The 20,281-nt window shown below is 41.6% G+C and overlaps 1 protein-coding gene across 2 annotated transcripts in view; it reads left to right on the top strand.

The window, feature by feature from the left end:
- The window catches only part of GALNT17 (polypeptide N-acetylgalactosaminyltransferase 17), a 436,592-nt gene that overhangs the window by 152,561 nt on the left and 263,750 nt on the right, over positions 1-20,281 (top strand). For both annotated transcript variants that reach the window (XM_059896130.1, XM_059896131.1), the window contains exon 2: positions 14,561-14,744. In XM_059896130.1, coding sequence (XP_059752113.1) covers positions 14,561-14,744 — 184 coding nt within the window. The remainder of the gene's footprint in view (positions 1-14,560; positions 14,745-20,281) is intronic.

Here is a 20,281-nt window from a genome sequence, read left to right as displayed (position 1 = left end):
TCAGAAGAGGGTGGGGTAGCTAAAAGGATGCAACAGAGAGGGAGGTGGAGGACGAGACTGGGCAGGGAGTCAGCCTGAGTGAGTGGCTTTGTCTATTACATGACAATTTTTGGATTTTTTTAGGCAGCAGGAATGCACTAATGAATTTTAAGCTTAGGGGTCAGATGTGCATGTTAGAAAGCTCACTTTGCAGGACACAGTGTTAGGAGTTGACCACAATAACTCAAGGAAGAGATGACTTGCATTTGAATCTGGGTGGCGGCAGAAGGAATGGAGGGGAGGAACAGAGTCCAAAGGTGTGAGAACTAGCACCAGGGGTCATTTGAGTAATGAATTTGAAATATTATAGTTAGATAGATAAAGTGGATATATATTACATAGCACAATTTATATAGTTAACACGTATGTTTAACATTAATATTATATATATATGTAATAAAGTGCTTAGTATAATGCTTTGTATCTAATGAACATTTGTCAGTAAAACTAACATTTGTATCCAAAAATGGTGCTTCCACTCTCTCTTTTGGCAGTATTTCCGGACAAGCTTTTCTGTTCCATTGATCCACCTGTCATTTCTTGTTTCATTATCTCACTATCTTGTTTTAAAGTAATTTTTTTTGGAGTATAGTAGATTTACAATGTTGTGTTAGTTTCAAGTGTACAGCAAAGTGAATCAGTTATACATGTACATATATCTACTGTGTTTTTAGATTCTATTCCCACATAGGTCATTACAGAGTATTGAATAGAGTTCCCGGTGCTATAGAGCAGGTTCTTATTAGTTATCTCTTTTATATATAGTAGTGGGTATATGTCAGTCCCAATCTCCTAATTTATCCCTCCCCCACTTTCCCCCTTGGTAACCATAAGTTTGTTTTCTACATCTGGGATTCTATTTCTGTTTTGTAAATAAGTTCATTTGTACCAGTTTTTTAGATTCCACATATCATGCAATATCATATGATATTTGTCTCTGTCTGACTTACTTCACTCAGTATGACAATCTCTAGGTCCATCCATGTCGCTGCAAATGGCATTATTTCGTTCTTTTTTAAATGGCTGAGTAATATTCCATTGTACGTATGTACTCACTACCTTAATAATTAGAGCTTTTCAGTGTGTTTTCCTAGCTGATAGGTTAAATCCCTTCCTGGCTCTTCTTCACACATTCCTCTCTGTCTCTGTGATCATGCTGGCTTCCTCGGGAAGGCCCCCTCACTCTCCCAGGTGTACATGGAATTCCGGGAATAAGCCTGGAATTACTGCTCACTATTAAGCTTATGGCTGTGACTTCCTGAGTGTATCAGTAAGTTTTATCAGCTTCCAAATGCTTTAACATCGTGTGGGATCTCCCTGGGAATCTGTGACTTTCAGGAGGCGTTGGGGCCTCTGTAGAGACCCCCCAACACACGCTTTCCCAATGGAAGAAGGCCACGCGACATGCTGGGCTCTTTGGGTGTGTGTGTGTGTGTTTGTGTGTGTCTGTGCGTGTGTGTGTGTTGTGTGTGTCTGGGTTGGTGGGTGTGGTTTCCCCCACACTAGGCTGTGGCTGCCAAGATCATGAGGAGCTTTATGAGTTGACAAGGCACCAGACTGCATTTTGTTTCTGTCTCTATGCTGGAGTTTGTGCATCTGTTGTGAGTTGCGTCCCTGTTTCTGAAAGAATAATTGCTGGTTATCTGTAAACTCATCAGTTTAAACTGTAACCCTGGAGAAAATGATGTCCTTAGTTGCATGCAGGGAGGTGGGAAGGTAGCTGGGAGCTGATTTACAACCTTGGCTCTTTATTTTTGCTGCCACTATGAAGCCTTTGTAGCTTGGGCCAAACCGAAGACAGAAGTGGGCAGAGTGATTTATTCTTGCTGAGCGGTTATCAAACCAGGACACCTCGGGACTCCTGGGCTCAGTGTAAGATAGATGAAGCTGCTCCCTCATCCACATGAGGTGTCCTGCAGAAATTCGGTGTTGACTCAACTGCACTAGAAGGGAATTTCTAAAATTTCAGAGGTGGAGGTTATTTTTATTAATTAATATTTGGAAAATTGGGTGGCTATCTGAGAAAAGAATGTATAGTTTAGAGCATCTATGCTCTAACCTCTCTGCATCTATGTAAAATTTCCTCCCAGTCACCATAGCACTTTTTTTTTTAAACATCTTTATTGGAGTATAATTGCTTTACAATGGTGTGTTAGTTTCTGCTTTATAACAAAGTGAATCAGTTCTATATATACATATGTCCCCATATCTCTTCCCTCTTGCGTCTCCCTCCCTCCCACCCTCCCTAACCATAGCACTTTAATTAGTATTGCTTTATTTCTTAATATCAGATAGGGCCCCCTCCCTCAGTTTTCTTCTTTTAGAAAAATATCTAAGTTTTATCACCTCTGTGTTCTTCTAGGTTAATTTTAGAACCTTTTGTTATGTTTCAGAAAAAAAAATCCATTTGGAATTACATTAAACCTGTACATTAAAAAGAAATAATTGTATCTTCGTAACATTCCATCTTCTAATTAAGAAACATGTCTCCCTCTGCCAGTTTATGTATGTCTCATTTTATCCATTTAGTAAAATTTTATAATTTTCCTCCTATTGGTTAAAGTTATGTCTAAGTGTACTGTCATAGTTGTTGCTTTTACAAATAGAAATTTTTTTACATTTGATACTGTGGTTGGTTATAGCCAGAATACAAAACACTGCCCTGGAAGCACCTAATGTCACTGGCATGGCCATCTCCAAGGTCACCAGGGCCCTTTTCACTGCCAAAGCAAATGGCCCTTTTCAGGCTTGATTTCCCTGTGGCATTCATCAGTGTGGACTCTCTTTTTCTTTATGAATATACATGTACTATAATAGGTAGTGGTAATCCCTCTTCTCTTCTCCTAGTAGATGTTTTTCTCATGGGTATTTAATTTTCTTTCTCAACATCACTTTATAATAGATGGCTCCAAGTTCAATCTTCAGATCTTATCCCTACTCATCCATATATACTCAACCGTTTTTAAGACCTTTCTATGGGTCAGGCACTGGGGTGACCACATCCCTGCCATTAAGTACCTAGACGTGGAACCATGGGAGAAGCCTTCCTACGGGACAGGTAAGATGCTGTATCTGTCAGGATCCCAGCAGGAAACAAATGGCACACTCAGAAGGGGTGATTAAAGGGATTTTAGCAAAACATCTACAAAGGTTTGGGCAGAGTTAAGGGAAATCAGCAATGAATGACCAGGCATGGTGAATTACTCCAAGGCTAGGAACAGAGGAGGAAGCAGTTGCCATGCCAACACCTAAAGGGGCAGGAAGAGGGAGAGGTTAACAGAACACGGGATTAGCTCTAAGCCTAGGCTAACCGTAGGAGATACCTGCCTGAACACAACTGTGCCATAGTAGAATGCAGCCTCTACCAAACCGCACCTGGTCGGGAGGGAGCTGGGGGATAAATACCCCAACCTCTCTCTCTTCTTGTCTATCAGTCTCCTCAAGGCAGCTCCTGTTGGTTGAGCCCAACCCAAAGCCAGAAGGCAGGGGAACCCTTGATGCTGTCTAGATAGGTCTGTCTCCTGGGGCATGAAGCAGAGAAAAAGGGTGGAGAGAAACATGAAGAATATTCAGTAAAGGTGCTATGGGATGGCTGACCTCAATTTGTTCTTCCTTCTTCCTTACCTTCAACTTCTTGCCAATAGCATGCCTTGGCTCTGCAGTCTTCAGCTACAGTAACTCAAGAGGCAGCGCCTCTTGAGGGAGAAGAAAGCAATGCTGAGTCCTCTCAGGCCTGGGACCAAGCAGCCACCCCATTCTCTTCCCTCTTTCCCTCCTTCTTCTCTTTGCCAATTGCAACTTCCATGCCTACACGTTCATATCAGTCTGCAGCGGCTACAGTTGCTTGTGGCCAAAAAGCAAAGGGCACTTTCAGAAAAGAAGGTTCCCTGGGTGCATGGAGTCATCCCAACTTGTCCCAATGGCATCTTTTCCCAGCTAAGTAAGGACCAGCTTGAGTCTTGTTGGTGAACGTGAACTTTTATTTATTGTTGCCAACAGTTTCTGGGACCTGCTAAGTAAGCACATTAAAATGCAAGTGACAATTTTTGCTGCTTTGTTGAACCTTTCTGGCAGATTCAATTGGGAGGAAAATGGGAACACATGGACCACAAAATATATAATTCATAGTTGTCACATTGCACTCTGAGGAATGATCTTTTTTGAGGCTGCTAAGTGGGTGCCTTTCACGATGGAAGAAATAATGCCACAGAAAGGGAAAAAAAAAATCTCACTTGGGAGGTGGCATTCCCCATGTGTCCTTGGTAGGATTAGCCTGCATTCCTAGACTTAATTCCTATGCCATTTGGTAATAAATTCCCTCCGTGGCCCCTCTGCCTGCATTGGAAAATCTGCCCATGAGAGCATGCTGGGCAAACCCAGCTGAGATGCATTTTAGCTCCGAGGTGGCATTTAATGACCTGGGATTGGAAGCTATCTATTTAGACTGGACAAAAGAAATGCTGTATCGTCAAGGGGAGAACAAGGTGTGCACAGAGGAAATAAGAGGGAGAATCAGATGTTTTCCACCGAAGCTGCTGAGTTAAGTTGAAGGTCAATCCTGCTCCATTTGGGCAGTCTCTCCTCTTGACCCTTGGGCTCCATGCTGGCAAGAAAACTGCAGAAGGGTGAGTTTCTGGCTTTCGAGAAGAGGCTGCAGATATTGGGGAGGGAAAAGGGAAACCCAGGGTGAATGACCAAAAGCAGACAAAACGAGGAGAAAAACCCACTGTCAGTCGTCTCTTTATCATCTTCTAAAATTATGTAATATTTCACACATCATATATATCACATATGTGTCAGGTAATAATTATATAATGAATACTAGCCGTGTCTCCCTCCCAGCTTTACAGTGGAGCGTTACCAGGATCTTGAGGTCCTTTGGGTGTCCTTCTCCCGTCATAATCCACACTCTTTTTTACTGCTGTTTATAGTTTCAGTACATAGATTTTTATTTCTAAACTATATTTTGATTACTTTTTGAAACTTTGTATAAATGGAATTCTATGCATTTTAAAAACATCTTTATTGGAGTATAATTGCTTTACAATGATGTGTTAGTTTCTACTGTGTAACAAAGTGAATCAACTATACATATACATATATCTCCATATCTCCTCCCTCTTGCGTCTCCCTCCCACCCTCCCTGTCCCACCCCTCTAGGTGGTCACAAAGCACTGAGCTGATCTCCCTGTGCTATGCGGCTGCTTCCCACTAGCTGTCTATTTTACATTTGATAGTATATATAAGTCCATGCCACTCTCTCACTTCATCCCAGCTTACCCTTCCCCCTCCCCGTGTCCTCAAATCCATTTCCTATATCTGCATCTTTATTCCTGTCCTGCCCCTAGGTTGATTGACTATTTCCTTTCCCATATTAGGGAAGTCTTCAACTGTAATCTCTTCAAATATTTTCTCAGTCCCTTTTTCTTTCTCTTCTACAGCTGGGACCCTTATAATTCGAATGTTGGTGCGTTTAATGTTGTCCCAGAGGTCTCTGAGACTGTCCTCAATTCTTTTCATTCTTTTTTCTTTATTCTGCTCTACAGTAGTTATTTCCACTATTTTATCTTCCAGGTCACTTATCCGTTCTTCTGCCTCAATTATTCTGCTACTGATTCCTTCTAGAGAATTTTTAATTTCATTTATTGTGTTGTTCATCGTTTGTTTGCTCTTTAGTTCTTCTAGGTCTTTGTTAAACGTTTCTTGTATTGTCTCCATTCTATTTCCAAGATTTTGGATCATCTTTACTATCATTATTCTGAATTCTTTTTCAGGTAGACTGCCTATTTCCTCTTCATTTCTTTGGTCTGGTGGGTTTTTACCTTGCTCCTTCATCTGCTGTGTGTTTCTCTGTCTTCTCATTTTGCTTAACTTACTGTGTTTGAGGACTCCTTTTCGCAAGCTGCCTCCAGTTGTTCCCATTGTTTTTGGTGTCTGCCCCCAGTGGCTAAGGTTGGTTCAGTGGGTTGTGTAGGCTTCCTGGTGGAGGGTACTAGTGCCTGTGTTCTGGTGGATGAGGCTGGATCTTGTCTTTCTGGTGGGCAGGACCACGTCTGGTGGTGTGTTTTGGGGTGTCTGTGACCTTATGATTTTAGGCAGCCTCTCTGCTAATGGGTGAGGTTGTGTTCCTGTCTTGCTAGTTGTTTGGGATAGGGTGTCCAGCACTGTAGCTTGCTGGTCATTGAGTGGAGCTGGGTCTTAGCATTGAGTTGGAAATCTCTGGGAGAGCTTTCACCGTTTGATGTTACGTGAGGCCAGGAGGTCTCTGGTGGACCAATGTCCTGAACTCAGCTCTCCCACCTCAGAGGCTCAGGCCTGACACCCGGCCAGAGCACCAAAGCCCTGTCAGCCACATGGCTCAGAAGAAAATGGAGGGAAAAAAAAGAACGAACAAAAGAAAAAAAAATAATAAAGTTATTAAAATAGAAAAAAGTTACTAAAAATAAAAAAATTAAAAAGTAATAAAAAGAAAGAAAGAGAGAAAGAAAGAAAGAGCAACCAAACCAAAAACAAATCCACAAATGATAACAAGCACTAAAAACTATACTAAAAAAAAAAAACAACAAAAAAACCCCAGATAGAACCCTAGGACAAATGGCAAAAGCAAAGCTATACAGACAAAATCACACTAAGAAGCATACACATACACACTCACAAAAAGAGAAAAAGGAAAAAAAAATGTATATATATATATATATAAAAGGAAGAGAGCAACCAAATCAATAAACAAATCTACTAGTGATAATAAGCTCTAAATACTAAACTAAAATAAACATAAAACCAGAAACCAGTCAGTCGCATACAGCAAACCCCAAATCTACAGTTGCTCCCAAAGTCCACCGCCTCAATGTGTGATGATTCGTTGTCTCTTCAGGTCTTCCACAGATGCAGGCACATCAGGTTGATTGTGGAGATTTAATCCGCTGCTCCTGAAGCTGCTGGGAGAGATTTCCATTTCTCTTCTTTGTTCGCACAGCTCCCAGGGTTCAGCTTTGGATTTGGACCCGCCTCTGCGTGTAGGTCACCTGAGGGCGTCTGTTCTTAGCTCACACAGGACGGGGTTAAAGGAGCAGCTGCTTCGGGGGCTCTGGCTCACTCAGGCCGGGGGGAGGGAGGGGTACGGAGGAGGCGGGGCGAGCCTGCGGCGGCAGAGGCGTCGTGACGTTGCACCAGCCTGAGGCGCGTCGTGTGTTCTCCTGGGGAAGTTGTCCCTGGATCACGGGACCCTGGCAGTGGCGAGCTGCACCGGCTCCCAGGAGGGGCGGTGTGGAGAGTGACCTGTGCTCGCACACAGGCTTCTTGGTGGTGGCAGCAGCAGCCTTAGCGTCTCATGCCCGTCTCTGGGGTCCACGCTGATAGCCGCGGCTCGCACCTGTCTCTGGAGCTCGTTTAGGCGGTGCTCTGAATCTCCTCTCCTCGCGCACCCCGAAACAATGGTCTCTTGCCTCTTCGGCAGTTCCAGACCTTTTCCCGGACTCCCTCCCGGCTAGCTGTGGCGCACTAGCCCCTTCAGGCTGTGTTAACGCCGCCAACCCCAGTCCTCTCCCTGGGATCCGACCGAAGCCCGAGCCTCAGCTCCCAGCCCCCGCCCGCCCCGGCGGGTGAGCAGACAAGCCTCTCGGGCTGGTGAGTGCTGGTCGGCACTGATCCTCTGTGTGGGAATCTCTCCGCTTTGCCCTCTGCACCCCTGTTGCTGCGCTCTCCTCCGTGGCTCCGAAGCTTCCCCCCAGCCAACCCCCATCTCTGCCAGTGAAGGGGCTTCCTAGTGTGTGGAAACTTTTCCTCCTTCACAGCTCCGTCCCAGAGGTGCAGGTCCTGTCCCTATTCTTTTTTCTCTGTTTTTCCTTTTTTCTTTTGCCCTACCCAGGTACGTGGGGAGTTGTTTGCCTTTTGGGAAGTCTGAGGTCTTCTTCCAGCATTCAGTAGGTGTTCTGTAGGAGTTGTTCCACATGTAGATGTAGTTTTGATGTATTTGTGGGGAGGAAGGTGATCTCCACATCTTACTCGTCTGCCATCTTGAAGGCGCCCCTCAATTCTATGCAGTTTTGATGCTCGCTCTTTACATGAAGTCTATGAGATTTATCTGTTTATCTGCAAGTCATTCATTCTCATTGCTGTATAGTATTCCTTTTTAATGAGTCTATTACCATTTATTTACCATTATTCATTGTATTTTGGACACTGGATTCTTCCTTCCTACAAAATTTCCTGGGCAGAATATTTGTGTATATGTTGGGAGCTGGGTGGAATGTCTTATTCTGTCTCCATTACTTTGGAATGGTCAAATAATTAATCCTTCTAAGCCTCCATTTTTTCATCTCTAAAGTGATCATGGTAATATCTACCCTGCCTGCCTAAGAGAAAAATGGATACAAAAGCATTTTAAAAATTTAAAGCCTAAACAACAGTCAACAGTGGGTGGAGAGAGAGTGGTCAAGTGGATTTATGAAGACAGCAGAAAGTTTAAGCACTTGGTTGGTATTGAGATGTTTCTCCATCCCTTTAAGTCTTCCTTCCTTGAAGTCTTGAGCTTCAAATGAAACTTCAATGAGAGAACATGCATGCAGAGTACAGAAGTAGTAAGTCCTAAAGTATGCAACTCCTACGGTAGGTATGGTGGAAGCATAAGAGGGCGTGTGGTCAGAGAACACTTCCTGAGCATTGTCTGTCTTTGTTCTTGCCACTCAACATCTTGGCTCTCCCACTCCTTACAATGGCTGTGGTCCCCTCCAAACTGATAGCTGCCAGGGTTCATGTTTTGGGCCTCCTCTACCTTCTGAACTTCCATGCCCAAGTGTTTCAGCTCCCCACTGGATATATGATCCTATCTGAACGTCCCATGAGTGCTCCATATACCACATGTAGAGACTAGAATGCATCTTCTCGAACTTTCTTCTGTGTGCCCTGTTTTGTGAGTGATATTGCCACTCAGTCCTCTCGCTGGAAACCCCAAGCTCACTCACTTCTTCCTTCTCTCTCACCCTAACCCGTGTCTGTCTCCTGCCTTGTGATGATATCTCTTAAATGTTTCTCAAATCTCTCCTCTCTTTTTGATCACCACCACTCATACCTTAACATGATGCCCCTTCTATCCTGGTCTGGGCTGCTGCAACAGCTCCAGAACTAGTCCCCTTATCTGTCACAGAGACCAGGTTTTATATCCTCCCTTGTATCTCTAACTATATCCAGAACTCAGGTCTCATCTTCCTTTAACAGCTGCAGAACCTTAACAAAGTTACCACGTTCTCAGATTCAGTGTCCTCATTTGTCATATAGAGATCATTGTCATACCTTCCTCATGAGGTTTTCAAAAGATTAGATGAAACAGTGATAGAATATATGTAAAGCACTTAGCCGGGTGCTTCCCAGCACACAACAGATGCTCAGTAAATGGTAGTTGGCCTTACTGTTAGTGCCTGGGGTCTGTCCTTGTGCTATCTACCTTCTAGGCAAAAATTGTAAATTGTGCCTCAGATCATGTTACTTTCCTTCTCCATGCTTTAGGTACCTTGTCACTTACAGATAAAATGTAACCTCAAGGGAACCAAGGCTGCATAATGAATTTTGTGGGCCCTAAGCACTTTGGCCTTCACAGAAAAACAATAAAACAATTTAAAAAAGAGTATTAAAAATTTTATTTGATAACTGTGTCTTTCTGATTTAAAAGAAATTTAAACATCTTCCTGAACCCTCCAAAACAGTGGGGGACCTAGGCACTGTGTTTACTGTGATGAATAGATAAGTCCTCCCTGAAGGGACCATGTACCTTCTGTCTCTCTCTCTCTCTTTTGATCCCCAGTCTTGCTGAGGTTATTTCCTCCCACCCATCTTTTTTTCTTTTAGTTTCTCTCTCTCTCCTCCCTCCCTGTTTCTCTTTAGTTTCTCTTTCCTCCCTCCCTCCCTTCATTCCTTCCTTTCTTCCTTCCTTCCTCTCTCTCTCCATCCCTCCCTGTTACTCCTTTCTTCCTTGATGTCTTTCTTTTGTGTCATTAGTTTTTGTTCTTTTGTTTATTATTGCTTTCTTTGGGCTTCCTGTCTCTTTTTTCTAATTCCTTGGGTTAGATGCTTACCTTATTAATTATCAGTTCTTCCTTTCCCCCCCTTAATATATGCATTTATATAGTTACTTCCAAGTATTGCATTAGCATGATCCTACAAGTTTTGAGATGTACTGTTTCATGTTCTGTTAGTTTCATGTAACTTCTAATGGCAGTATGATTAATTATTTGACCCACATTTGTTTTAGAAGTCTTTTAAAACTGCCCAAATGTGTGAATCCTTTGTGGTATTTTTATTGTTGGCTTCTGTTTTTTATTGCTTTATGTTCAGAGATGATCTGTAAGCTAGGTTGAGACTTGTTTGTGGCCTGTCAATTGTTTAAAAGTTCCATATACTGTTGTGGAGAATATACGATTATTAGAAAGTCAGGTGCAACGTCCATTAGATCAAACATCTTAATTTTGTTGTTCAGTTCTACCGTATCTTTGCTAAATTTTTGTCCTTATCTGTTCAGTACTGAGAGATATGTTAATATTTCCCACTATGTTTGTGGATTTGTTAATTTCTTCTTGTAATGTGGTCCATTTTTGCTTTATGTAATTTGAAGCTATGTTGTTAGGTGCTTGGTAGTTTGTAATTCCTAAGAGCTTCCAGTGGATTGTTACTTTTATCATTATGTAACGACCTTCTTCATCCCCATAAGGCTGTTTGCCCTAAAGTCTGTTTTTATCTGATGTTTATAGAGCGATTCCAGCTTTCTTTTGGTTAGTATTGTCATGGTCTATATTTTCTTTATCCAATTCCACTCTGTTTTTTTGATATTGATTGTATTCATTTTGTGTAGTTACTATAACCAATTACCATAATCTTGATGGCTTAAAACAACAGAAATTTTTTCTCTCACAGTTGGAGGCTAGAATTCTGAAATCAAGATGTTGGCCAAGCCATGCTTTCTCTGAAGGGTCTAGGAGGTAATCCTCCCTTTCCTCTTCCTAGCTTCTGGGAGTTGTTAGCAATCCTGGGCATTGCTTGGCTTGCAGCTGTATCCTTCAGTATCTGTTGTCAGATGACCTTCTTCCCTCTGTGTATCTGTGTTTCTATCTCAAAATTTTTCTCATATGAGTACACCAGTTATATTAATTTGACTACATATGCAAAACCCCGATTTCCAAATAAAGTCATACTCATAGGTTCGGAGTAGACAGGGGGCCACTGATCAGCTCAGTACCTTCCTAATTAGAAATTATGAAACATTTAAGGCATACAAAATGTCTCGTATTCTGTGCACGTTTGAGCTCCAAAATGCCAGCCTTTAGTTAATGAGCAATGCATCCTCACCCCATCCCAGCAGATAGAGTCTCAACTCTGATTATAACTTACCTCTGGGCGTTTCCTTTAAGTTCTTGCAAGCTCAGCTATGCTTTTACAATATTAAAAAAGTTTTCATTCAGAATTTCTAGGTAGTTTATTGGAAAGTTTTCCTGTTGTTTTAGCCTTCCATCTTGCTGGAAATAGAATTGTCTATCATAAGTGGGTTTTTAAAAATAGCTTTATTGAGATTTTTTTCACATGATATCATTCATCCACTGAAAGTGTACAATTTAGTGGTTTTTAGTATATTCACAAAGTTGTGCAAACATCACCACACTCTATTTCTAGAACATTTCCATCACCCAAAAAGACACTCGATACACATTAGCAGTCACTCCCCATTCCCTCCCCAAATACCCACCACCCTAAGCAGATACAGATCTACTTTCTGTCTCTATAGATGTGCCTATTCTGTGCATTTCAGGTAAACAGAACCATACAGTATGTGGTCTTTCCTGTCCAGCATTATTTACTCGGCATGTTTTCAAGGTTCACTCATGTTGTATATTTCACTGGAGACAGTCTCTGACATACAGTGGTTCGATTTATGATTTTTTTGACTTTATGATGGTACAAAAGTGATTAGCATTCAATAGAAACCATACTTTGAATTTTGATCTTTTCCTGGGGCAGCAATATGCAGGACGGTACTGTCTTATGATTCTGGGCAGTGGCAGCGAACCACAGCACCCAGTCAGTCATGTAACATGAAGGTAAACAACCAACACATTTACAACCATTTTGTACCCGTGCAACCATTCTGTTTTACCATTTCAGTACAGTATTCAATAAATTACATGAGATATTCAACACTCTTTATTATAAAACATGCTTTGTGTTAGAATGAGTTTGCCCAACTGTAGGTAAGTGTTCTGAGCACGTTTAAGGGAGGCTAGGCTAAGCTATGATGTTTGGTAGGTTAGATGTGGTTTTTTTTTTTTTTAATTTATTTATTTATTTATTTTTGGCTGTGTTGGGTCTTCGTTGCTGCACGCGGGCTTTCTCTAGTTGTGGTGAGCGGGGGCTACTCTACGTTGCGGTGCGCGGACTTCTCACTGCGGTGGCTTCTCTTGTTGCGGAGCACGGGCTCTAGGTGAGCGGGCTTCAGTAGTTGTGGCACGCGGACCCAGTAGTTGTGGCGTGTGGGCTCCAGAGTGCAGGCTCAGTAGTTGTGGCGCACAGGCTTAGTTGCTCCGCGGCATGTGGGATCTTCCCAGACCAGGGCTGGAACCCGTGTCCCCTGCGTTGGCAGGCGGATTCTTAACCACTGCACCACTGGGGAAGTCCAGGTTAGATGTTTTAAATGCATTTTCAACTTATGATATTTTCAACTTATGATGGGTTTATTGGGATGTAACTCTTTTGTAAGTTGAGGAAGATCTGTACTTTTTTAAAAAGATAGTTTTTTATTGCCAAATAATATCACATTGTGTGGATGTACCACATTTTGTTTTATTCACTTATCAGTTGATAGACACAGCTAATATGAATAATGCTTCTATGAACATTTGTGTACAAGTTTTCAAGTGGGCATATCTTTTCATTTCTCTAGGGTAAAAAATGGAACTGCTGGATCACATGGTAAAACTACGCTTAGCATTTCGAAGAACTGCCAAAGTATTTTCCAAAGTAGCTGCACCATTGTGCATTCCCACTAGTAATGTCCTATCGGGAGTGATTTTAAAATCCAACACAGGTGTCTGTACTTGACCTGGGATGAGTCCTTACAGATTTTGGAGCACAGTGAAGGTGATGTTATTGGAATGGTTGGTGCACGGAGATGTGGCATGAGAGATTAAAGACCAGGAAGCAGGTCACTTCCTGTGACCAGGAAGTGTTGGAGTAATCCAGTTCTCAGTTGATGGTTCCTCTGTTGGGCTGGTGGGGGGGCAGAAAAGATGTCAGGGTTCCTGAACAACACCATGGACGGTGGAAATGATTCTCAGGTAGAAAAATGATGTTCACTTGAGACCAATCCTGAGATGCTTGCTGAACCTTTCCTTTTTGATTTTGTATCACAGAAAATAAATTTTTATTTTCAGAGAAGCAGGAAAGGGAATACAGGTCTTGCCATTATGGGGTGGAGGACCATCCTGTGACTGGAGCAGATTTACTGGCCTTTGACTTACTTGAGGCTGACTTCCTGGGAGGTTATGGTCCTCCTAGGCTTTGTGGTGTGCCCGCCGTGAAAGCTGAGGATGCTTTTTACATCTCTGGTCCATGGTCTTCCTGCCAGTGGCAGGAAGTGGGGTGTGTGTGTGTGCACACGCCTGAGGGTGAACAGGGTAGCTTGAGCATTTGAAATAGCAAAAGAGAATGAGAGCCCTTAACAGCAAAAGTTTTCAAGCCGAGAAGTAAAACCTCCCATAACTGTAGGATTTAAAAATTACCCATCAAGCTGTTTATCGTTTAATGGAACAATAGGTATAAAGCTGCCACCATCCTGGGAACGTGCAATTGCTCAATGAGGCTTGTTACAGAGGCCTTCTACTCTACTTGGCAGTATTATCACCCTTATGGGTTTTTCTTCTCTGTGATTTATTCTCAAACATTTTGTATTTCCTTTTGCCATTTAAATGAGATTTAAATAAAACCATTAGGTATAGAACGGTGGCAGATGGCTACACACTTTAAACTCATGATAAAATCAATCTGTATATTATTCTCTGTTCAAATGAAGCAAAAACACCTGCAGTCTGGAAGTTCCTTATTACTGCCTTTTCTGTGTTGTACTGGGCATCTCCTGGAATATCTAACCTTGTGGTAATTGATCATGAAGAAAGGAAATCAGGCAGGGATGACAGCCCCAGTTCTGTCCCATTTTGTGTGTCTTTCTCGGTCCACATGTCACCTGCTTTTGGCAGTCTCTCCCTTTTATAGACCGCCCCCACCATCCACCCCAGTTCCCAAAAGGAGGGAGAGGGAGGCTCTTCATGGATGACCAGCCTTAACCCCACATCTCACAGTTGCTCTGACCTTCCTCTCAATTGAAATGTGTTCAGGGCATATTCCGATATCAATAAATTGAGAACGTAATTTTTTCTGTGACAGGTGATGTTAAAATTTCCACTGAAGCTATATCTGAGCCTGAGTGGCATATCCTGGTATGGTGGTTTTCAAATAATTCTTTTTCTCCCCCTCCTTTTTCTAGGTTTATCGAAATCCCTTGGGCTCATTGAAGGTTATGGTGGGCGGGGCAAAGGGGGCCTTCCTGCTACCCTTTCCCCGGCTGAAGAAGAGAAAGCCAAGGGACCCCATGAGAAGTATGGCTACAATTCCTACCTCAGTGAAAAAATTTCACTGGATCGTTCCATTCCGGATTATCGTCCCACCAAGTAAGTTCTGATTCAGTCATTCAGAGGAGCTTGCTTTATCAGATGGTTGGGCGTAGACCCATGTCTGTGACATTTTCTTGTGTGACTTGTAACTAGTGGAGGGGCTTTTATCTTGTCTCCTCCATAATCAATAAATAGTACTATTGATTATGAAAATAAATAGAGCTAAATAAGAATTTTTGATTTTTATAAAATAATACAGAAGCATAGAGATAATAATACAGAAGCATAGAGAAAGGTCCGTGATACAAAAAATTTTTAAGTAAAAATTTAAAAATCAACATGATCTCATTACCTAGAGGTGGTAATACTGGTAAAATACTAGTATTTTGTCTTTGAGTCTATTTTCTATGCATATTATGAGCATATGATGTGTTTCATTTATCCTTTTTTTCATTTATTATTTCATGAGCATTTTCTGGTGTTATTAGTGATGATCATTATTTTCATTGTTAGAAATTTAGATTATTTCCAATTTTTCATTATTCTAAATAATACTTTGATGAATATCTCCCCACTCAAATCTTTATGTATATTGATTTGATATTTACTTTCTTAATCCACACTTCTAAAGGTGTAATCCTTAGATCACATTGTAGGAATACTTTTGGAGGCTCTAGATACATATAGTGATATTTTCCTCCAGAAAGTTTATAGAAATTTCTGCTCCTATTGGAATTTTACTAGACCCTTCCCAAACTGGGTACTAGTACTTAAATAATGCTTTTCCCAGCTGGTAGGTGAAAGAGTACATCCTGTGATTGTTTCAACTTACAATTTTTGTTTGAGATTCTTACCTTTGAAACAGTTTGTTTGCGTCTTGGTTGGTTTATGAGAGGCCTTTGTTCTGTGCTCTCAGATTTAAGAATTATTTGTTTTCTCCTTGTGAAAGAGAGAAGAGAGATTGGTGGGAAAATCAAGATGCTGGGGGAAAACATCCTATTTTCTAGGCAGTAGTCCTCCTTGGCTTGTCAAAGAGATGTTTCATCTTCTGTTAGATTTGTGGTGTCTCTCTCTCTTTCATTTGCAATGTGCCCTTGCTTAGAGTAGATTGTTTCTTTTTCAAATGGATTTTGTACAAATCAGTTAAGTATCCTGGTTACTGAGAAAAATAGATTCAAGATAAAGAAAATTATCTTAAATGGATTTAAAATTGCAGCATTAGCTGAGAAACCTGTTAAATCTCTCTGTCTGCCTAATAAGCATATATTCATCTTGAATCACTAGGAAAACATACATCACCCCTGTTGGAAGCTATTTTGTGTTCCTGGACTTTTGCTCTCAAAAACATCTGGCTGTTTTCATTTCCTGGTGCTCTCTGATTAGCCTTTCTTATTTGGATGTTGGCAAATAAACAGAGCTGTAATTTTTGTAGTCCTGTGAGAATGAAGATCCTTCCAGCATGGAGCTTAGTGGAAATGGGTCAGCTGAACAATATCAGTGAGCACGTACTATGTACCAGATGGTTTTCCCCACACTAGAGGCAGAACGTTGGATAAGATAGTCCTTGCCTACATACTTCTTGTCTAGGGAGGGAGACAGATGTGCAAGCAGATCAATCCAGCACATTGTGGTCTATGTGGGTATGTCAGGCCAGAGGCATACACAGTATGTACAGGGAGGATCTGGGAAGGCTTCCTGCTTGAGATGATGCATAAGCTTAATCTTGAAGGCCCATTAAGGGTTAGAAAATTAAAGAGAGGAGACAGGTAAAGACAAGTAGGAAGGGCAATAGCAAGAGCAGAGCTGGGGATGCAGATAAAAACATGGCACGCCCAGGGAGGAATACACAGCTCTCTAGTGCTCTATAGTGCAGCATGGTGGCTTGAACATACCAGGGGTCCCCAACCCCCGGGGCCGCGGACCAGTACCGGTCTGTGGCCTGTTAGGAACCTGGCCACACAGCAGGAGGTGAGCGGTGGACGAGTGAGTGAAGCTTCATCTGCCGCTTCCCATCGCTCGCATTACTGCCTGAACCATCTCCTTCCCCCCCAACCCCGCGCCCATGGAAAAATTGTCTTCCAGGAAACCGGTCCCTGGTGCCAAAAAGTTTGGGGACCACTGGAATACACCACTTAGATTTCGTCCCTCCGGAAACTTTACTAAGATGATAGTAAAGGACTACAGAGGATGACAGCCTATAAGGGACAAAAACAGGTTAGGCTCCCACAGCAGGGAAGAAACACCCACAAAGTTTTGGAAGATGGAAAGAGGATGGATGAATGGTAACTGACATAGCAAACTGGATGAGGCTGAGACCCAACCTTCTACATATGATGGGAAGTGGTGGGAAAGACAGAAGACTATAGCCTAGTCACACCTCAGAACCCCAGAGACTCAGGAATTGGAGGTTCTGGGTACCTCTGATGGCTGGGAGGTAGATTTGAATAGAAGGATTATAGCTGTGTCCCCAGATCCTTTCTTCAACTTTACAGAGCCAGAGACTGCCCTTCCCTACCTGCTGGAACATGGGAGGTTTATTCCCTGGAGAAGGTGAACTCTGGGCTTTAGTTCATAAGATGACAGAGGATAGGGCTGTGTACTAAGTGGGGACACCCTTGGCCTCATTACCTCTCCAAGCTTTCACACTCCTGTAGTCCAGATTTGGAAGAATCCACTCTAAGGAAGCCATCCAACCTAAGAGAAATGCCAGTAGATCTGATAGGTCCCCCGCATCCCCGAAGTGTCTGGGTTCTACTCATTAAACATTAGTAAGGCTCATCCATCTACACAGAGCTGTCTTACTCTAAAATAAGAAAGGAGAACCAGGATCCCTAGACATTTCAGGAGAATCTCTATTATAAAGGGCCTTAGCAACAAGAAGAAGAACAATAGAAAAGGCATTTGGAGGAAACAGACATGCTTTAAAACTATAATTAATGTCTTAGTTCATGGAATGTTTTGTTTTATTCACAAAATAAGAATCAAGTGCTATGTTAAAAAGTGATAATCAGAGAATGAACAAGAGATCTTGGAAGTTAAGAATAAGACAGAAATAAATAGTTCAATGAAAGGTTAGATAAATAAATTATTGTGGTGATCACTTCAAAATATATACAAATATCGAATCATTATGTTATATACCTGAAACTAATACCAGGTTATATAGCCACTGTGCTGTACAATACATCCTCATGGCTTATTTTATAACTGGAGTTTGTACCTGTTGACTCACTTCATCCATCCCCACCCCCTCCTCACCTCTGGCAACTGTGATCTGTTCTGTCAATGAACTTGGGTTGGTTTGTTTGTTTTTTAAGAGTCTGCGTATAAGTGAGATCTTACAGTATTTGTTTCTCTGACTTCCTTCACTTAGTGTAATGCCCTCAAAGTCTATTCATGTCATTGCAATTGGCAAGATTTCATTCTTTTTATGGCTGACTCATATCTATGTGTATCACATTCTCTTTATCCATTCATCCATTTGTGTACACTTAGTTTGTTTCCATATTGTGCCTAGTGTAAATAATGCTGCAGTGAACATGGGGAGGGTGAATATATCTTTGTGAATTAGTGTTTTTGTTGTTTTTTATATAAATACCCAGAAGTGGAATTGCTAGATCATATGGTAGTTCTATTTTCAATTTTTTTGAGAAACCTCCACATTGATTTCCATAGTGGCTGCACCAATTTACATATCTAGCAACAGTGCAAAAGGGCTCCCTTTTCTCCACATCCTCGCCAACACTTGTTTTTTCTAGTCTTTTTGTTAATAGCCATTCTAACAGGTGTGAGGTGATATCTCATTTTTTTTTTTTTTGGCTGTACTGGGTCTTCGTTGCTGCGCGCGGACTTTCTCTAGTTGCTGTGAGCGGGGGCTGCTCTTTGTTGCGGTGCGCGGGCTTCTCATTGCGGTGGCTTCTCTTGTTGTGGAGTGCAGGCTCAGTAGTTGTAGCGCACGGGCTCAGTTGCTCCACAGCGTGTGCGATCTTCCCAGAGCAGGGCTCGAACCCGTGTCCCCTGCATGGGCAGGCGGATTCTTAACCACTGCGCCACCAGGGAAGTCCCTCTCATTGTTTTTTATTTACATTTGCCTGATGATTAGTCATGTTGAGCATCTTTTCATGTACCTGTTGCCCATCTGTATATCTTCTTTGGGAAAGTATCTATTCAGATCCTCTGCCCATTTTTAAATCAGATTGTATGGGGTTTTTTTGCTGTTGAGTTATATTAATTCTTTATATATTTTAGATATTAATCTCTCATCAGATTTATGATTTGCAAATACTTTCTCCCATTCAGTAGGTCGTCTCTTCATTTTGTTGATGGTTTTCTTTGCTGTGAAGAAACGAATTTAGTCCCCCTTATTTATTTTTGCTTTTGTTGTCTTTGCAAACAAAAAAATTTTTTACCATTCTTTCAGAAAGTTTGGAACTGAATTAGTGATGGGCACACACACACACACACACACAAAGCTTGTGAAAAAGGAAAGCAATTATTAGCACAGAAAAAAACCAAAAGTTCCTCAAGAAAGGAATTGCCATTCCATATATTCTGTGGCTGAGCTGTGAACAATATAATCATACAAATATTGAATAGGTGTTAAACCACAAATTATGGTATAACTCTGTTGGAAGAAAGAAGAGGCAAAATGTGTATGTGAGGTGTGGGTAGTATAAGAATATTAAATCTTTATGGTCAGAAACAGAAAATCAATTGAAAATATCTAAAATTTAAACATCAGGAATTGCAGCATAATGATTGTTATTTAGAAACATTGAGAGTACAGAAATGGGATAAGACTGTATATGTTTTGTTTTAATAAAATAAAAGTTTAATTACGCCATAAATGTAAATCTACACCAAAAAATTAAGTGCAAGGTAGAAGGGTGAAAGTATAATAGAAGAAAGAGTTGGAGAGCTGGATTGAATGATGTGACCACCTCTGCCTTTTTAGATTTTTCTGGCAGCTATATGGAGGATGAATTTGAAGGTGAAATTAAAGATGAACTTGAGAGTTTGCCCACAGGTCATACGTGGTAACCAGAGGTAGCGTTATAAATTCTGGGCTCCACAGCCAAAGGTACCAAATTAACCTTGGTTAATTGCAAATTCATCCTTGCCGCCAAAGAAGGGCAAGGGCCTTGCCTGTAGAAGCTGCTCCTCTGATATTTGAGCCCAGGGGATAGGAAGGGAGGCAGCTGTGTGGGGCCAGAGCACTTTCTTTCCTCCCCATGCAGCCCAAGCCCAGGAGAAATTATCCCCCCACGGGCAAGATCTTGCTTGTGCCACTGCCCGAAAGCTCTCTTGAGTTTAGAGAACTGAAATTGGCTAATTTCATTGCAATTTTATACAGAACCTCAAGTTGCTTTAACTCTCATTGGTTTATTATTACACTACTCTTGACAGAGTTGTTTCTTTTATAAATATGAATGAATTTGGGGGTAATAGTGGGATTAACCATTTGTTGGTCACATTTCATGCAAATGGATTCCAAAATGTTTTCTGTTTTATTTTAATTCTGTGATTTTTTTGTTTTTCTTCCCCTGGACAGATATTTTAAATTTGTATGAACCCCCAACTGTCAATCTTTCCAT

The sequence above is a fragment of the Balaenoptera ricei genome, chromosome 15, assembly GCF_028023285.1.
Source record: "Balaenoptera ricei isolate mBalRic1 chromosome 15, mBalRic1.hap2, whole genome shotgun sequence".
NCBI lineage: Eukaryota > Metazoa > Chordata > Mammalia > Artiodactyla > Balaenopteridae > Balaenoptera > Balaenoptera ricei.
This window is presented reverse-complemented; position numbering and strand designations above follow the sequence as displayed.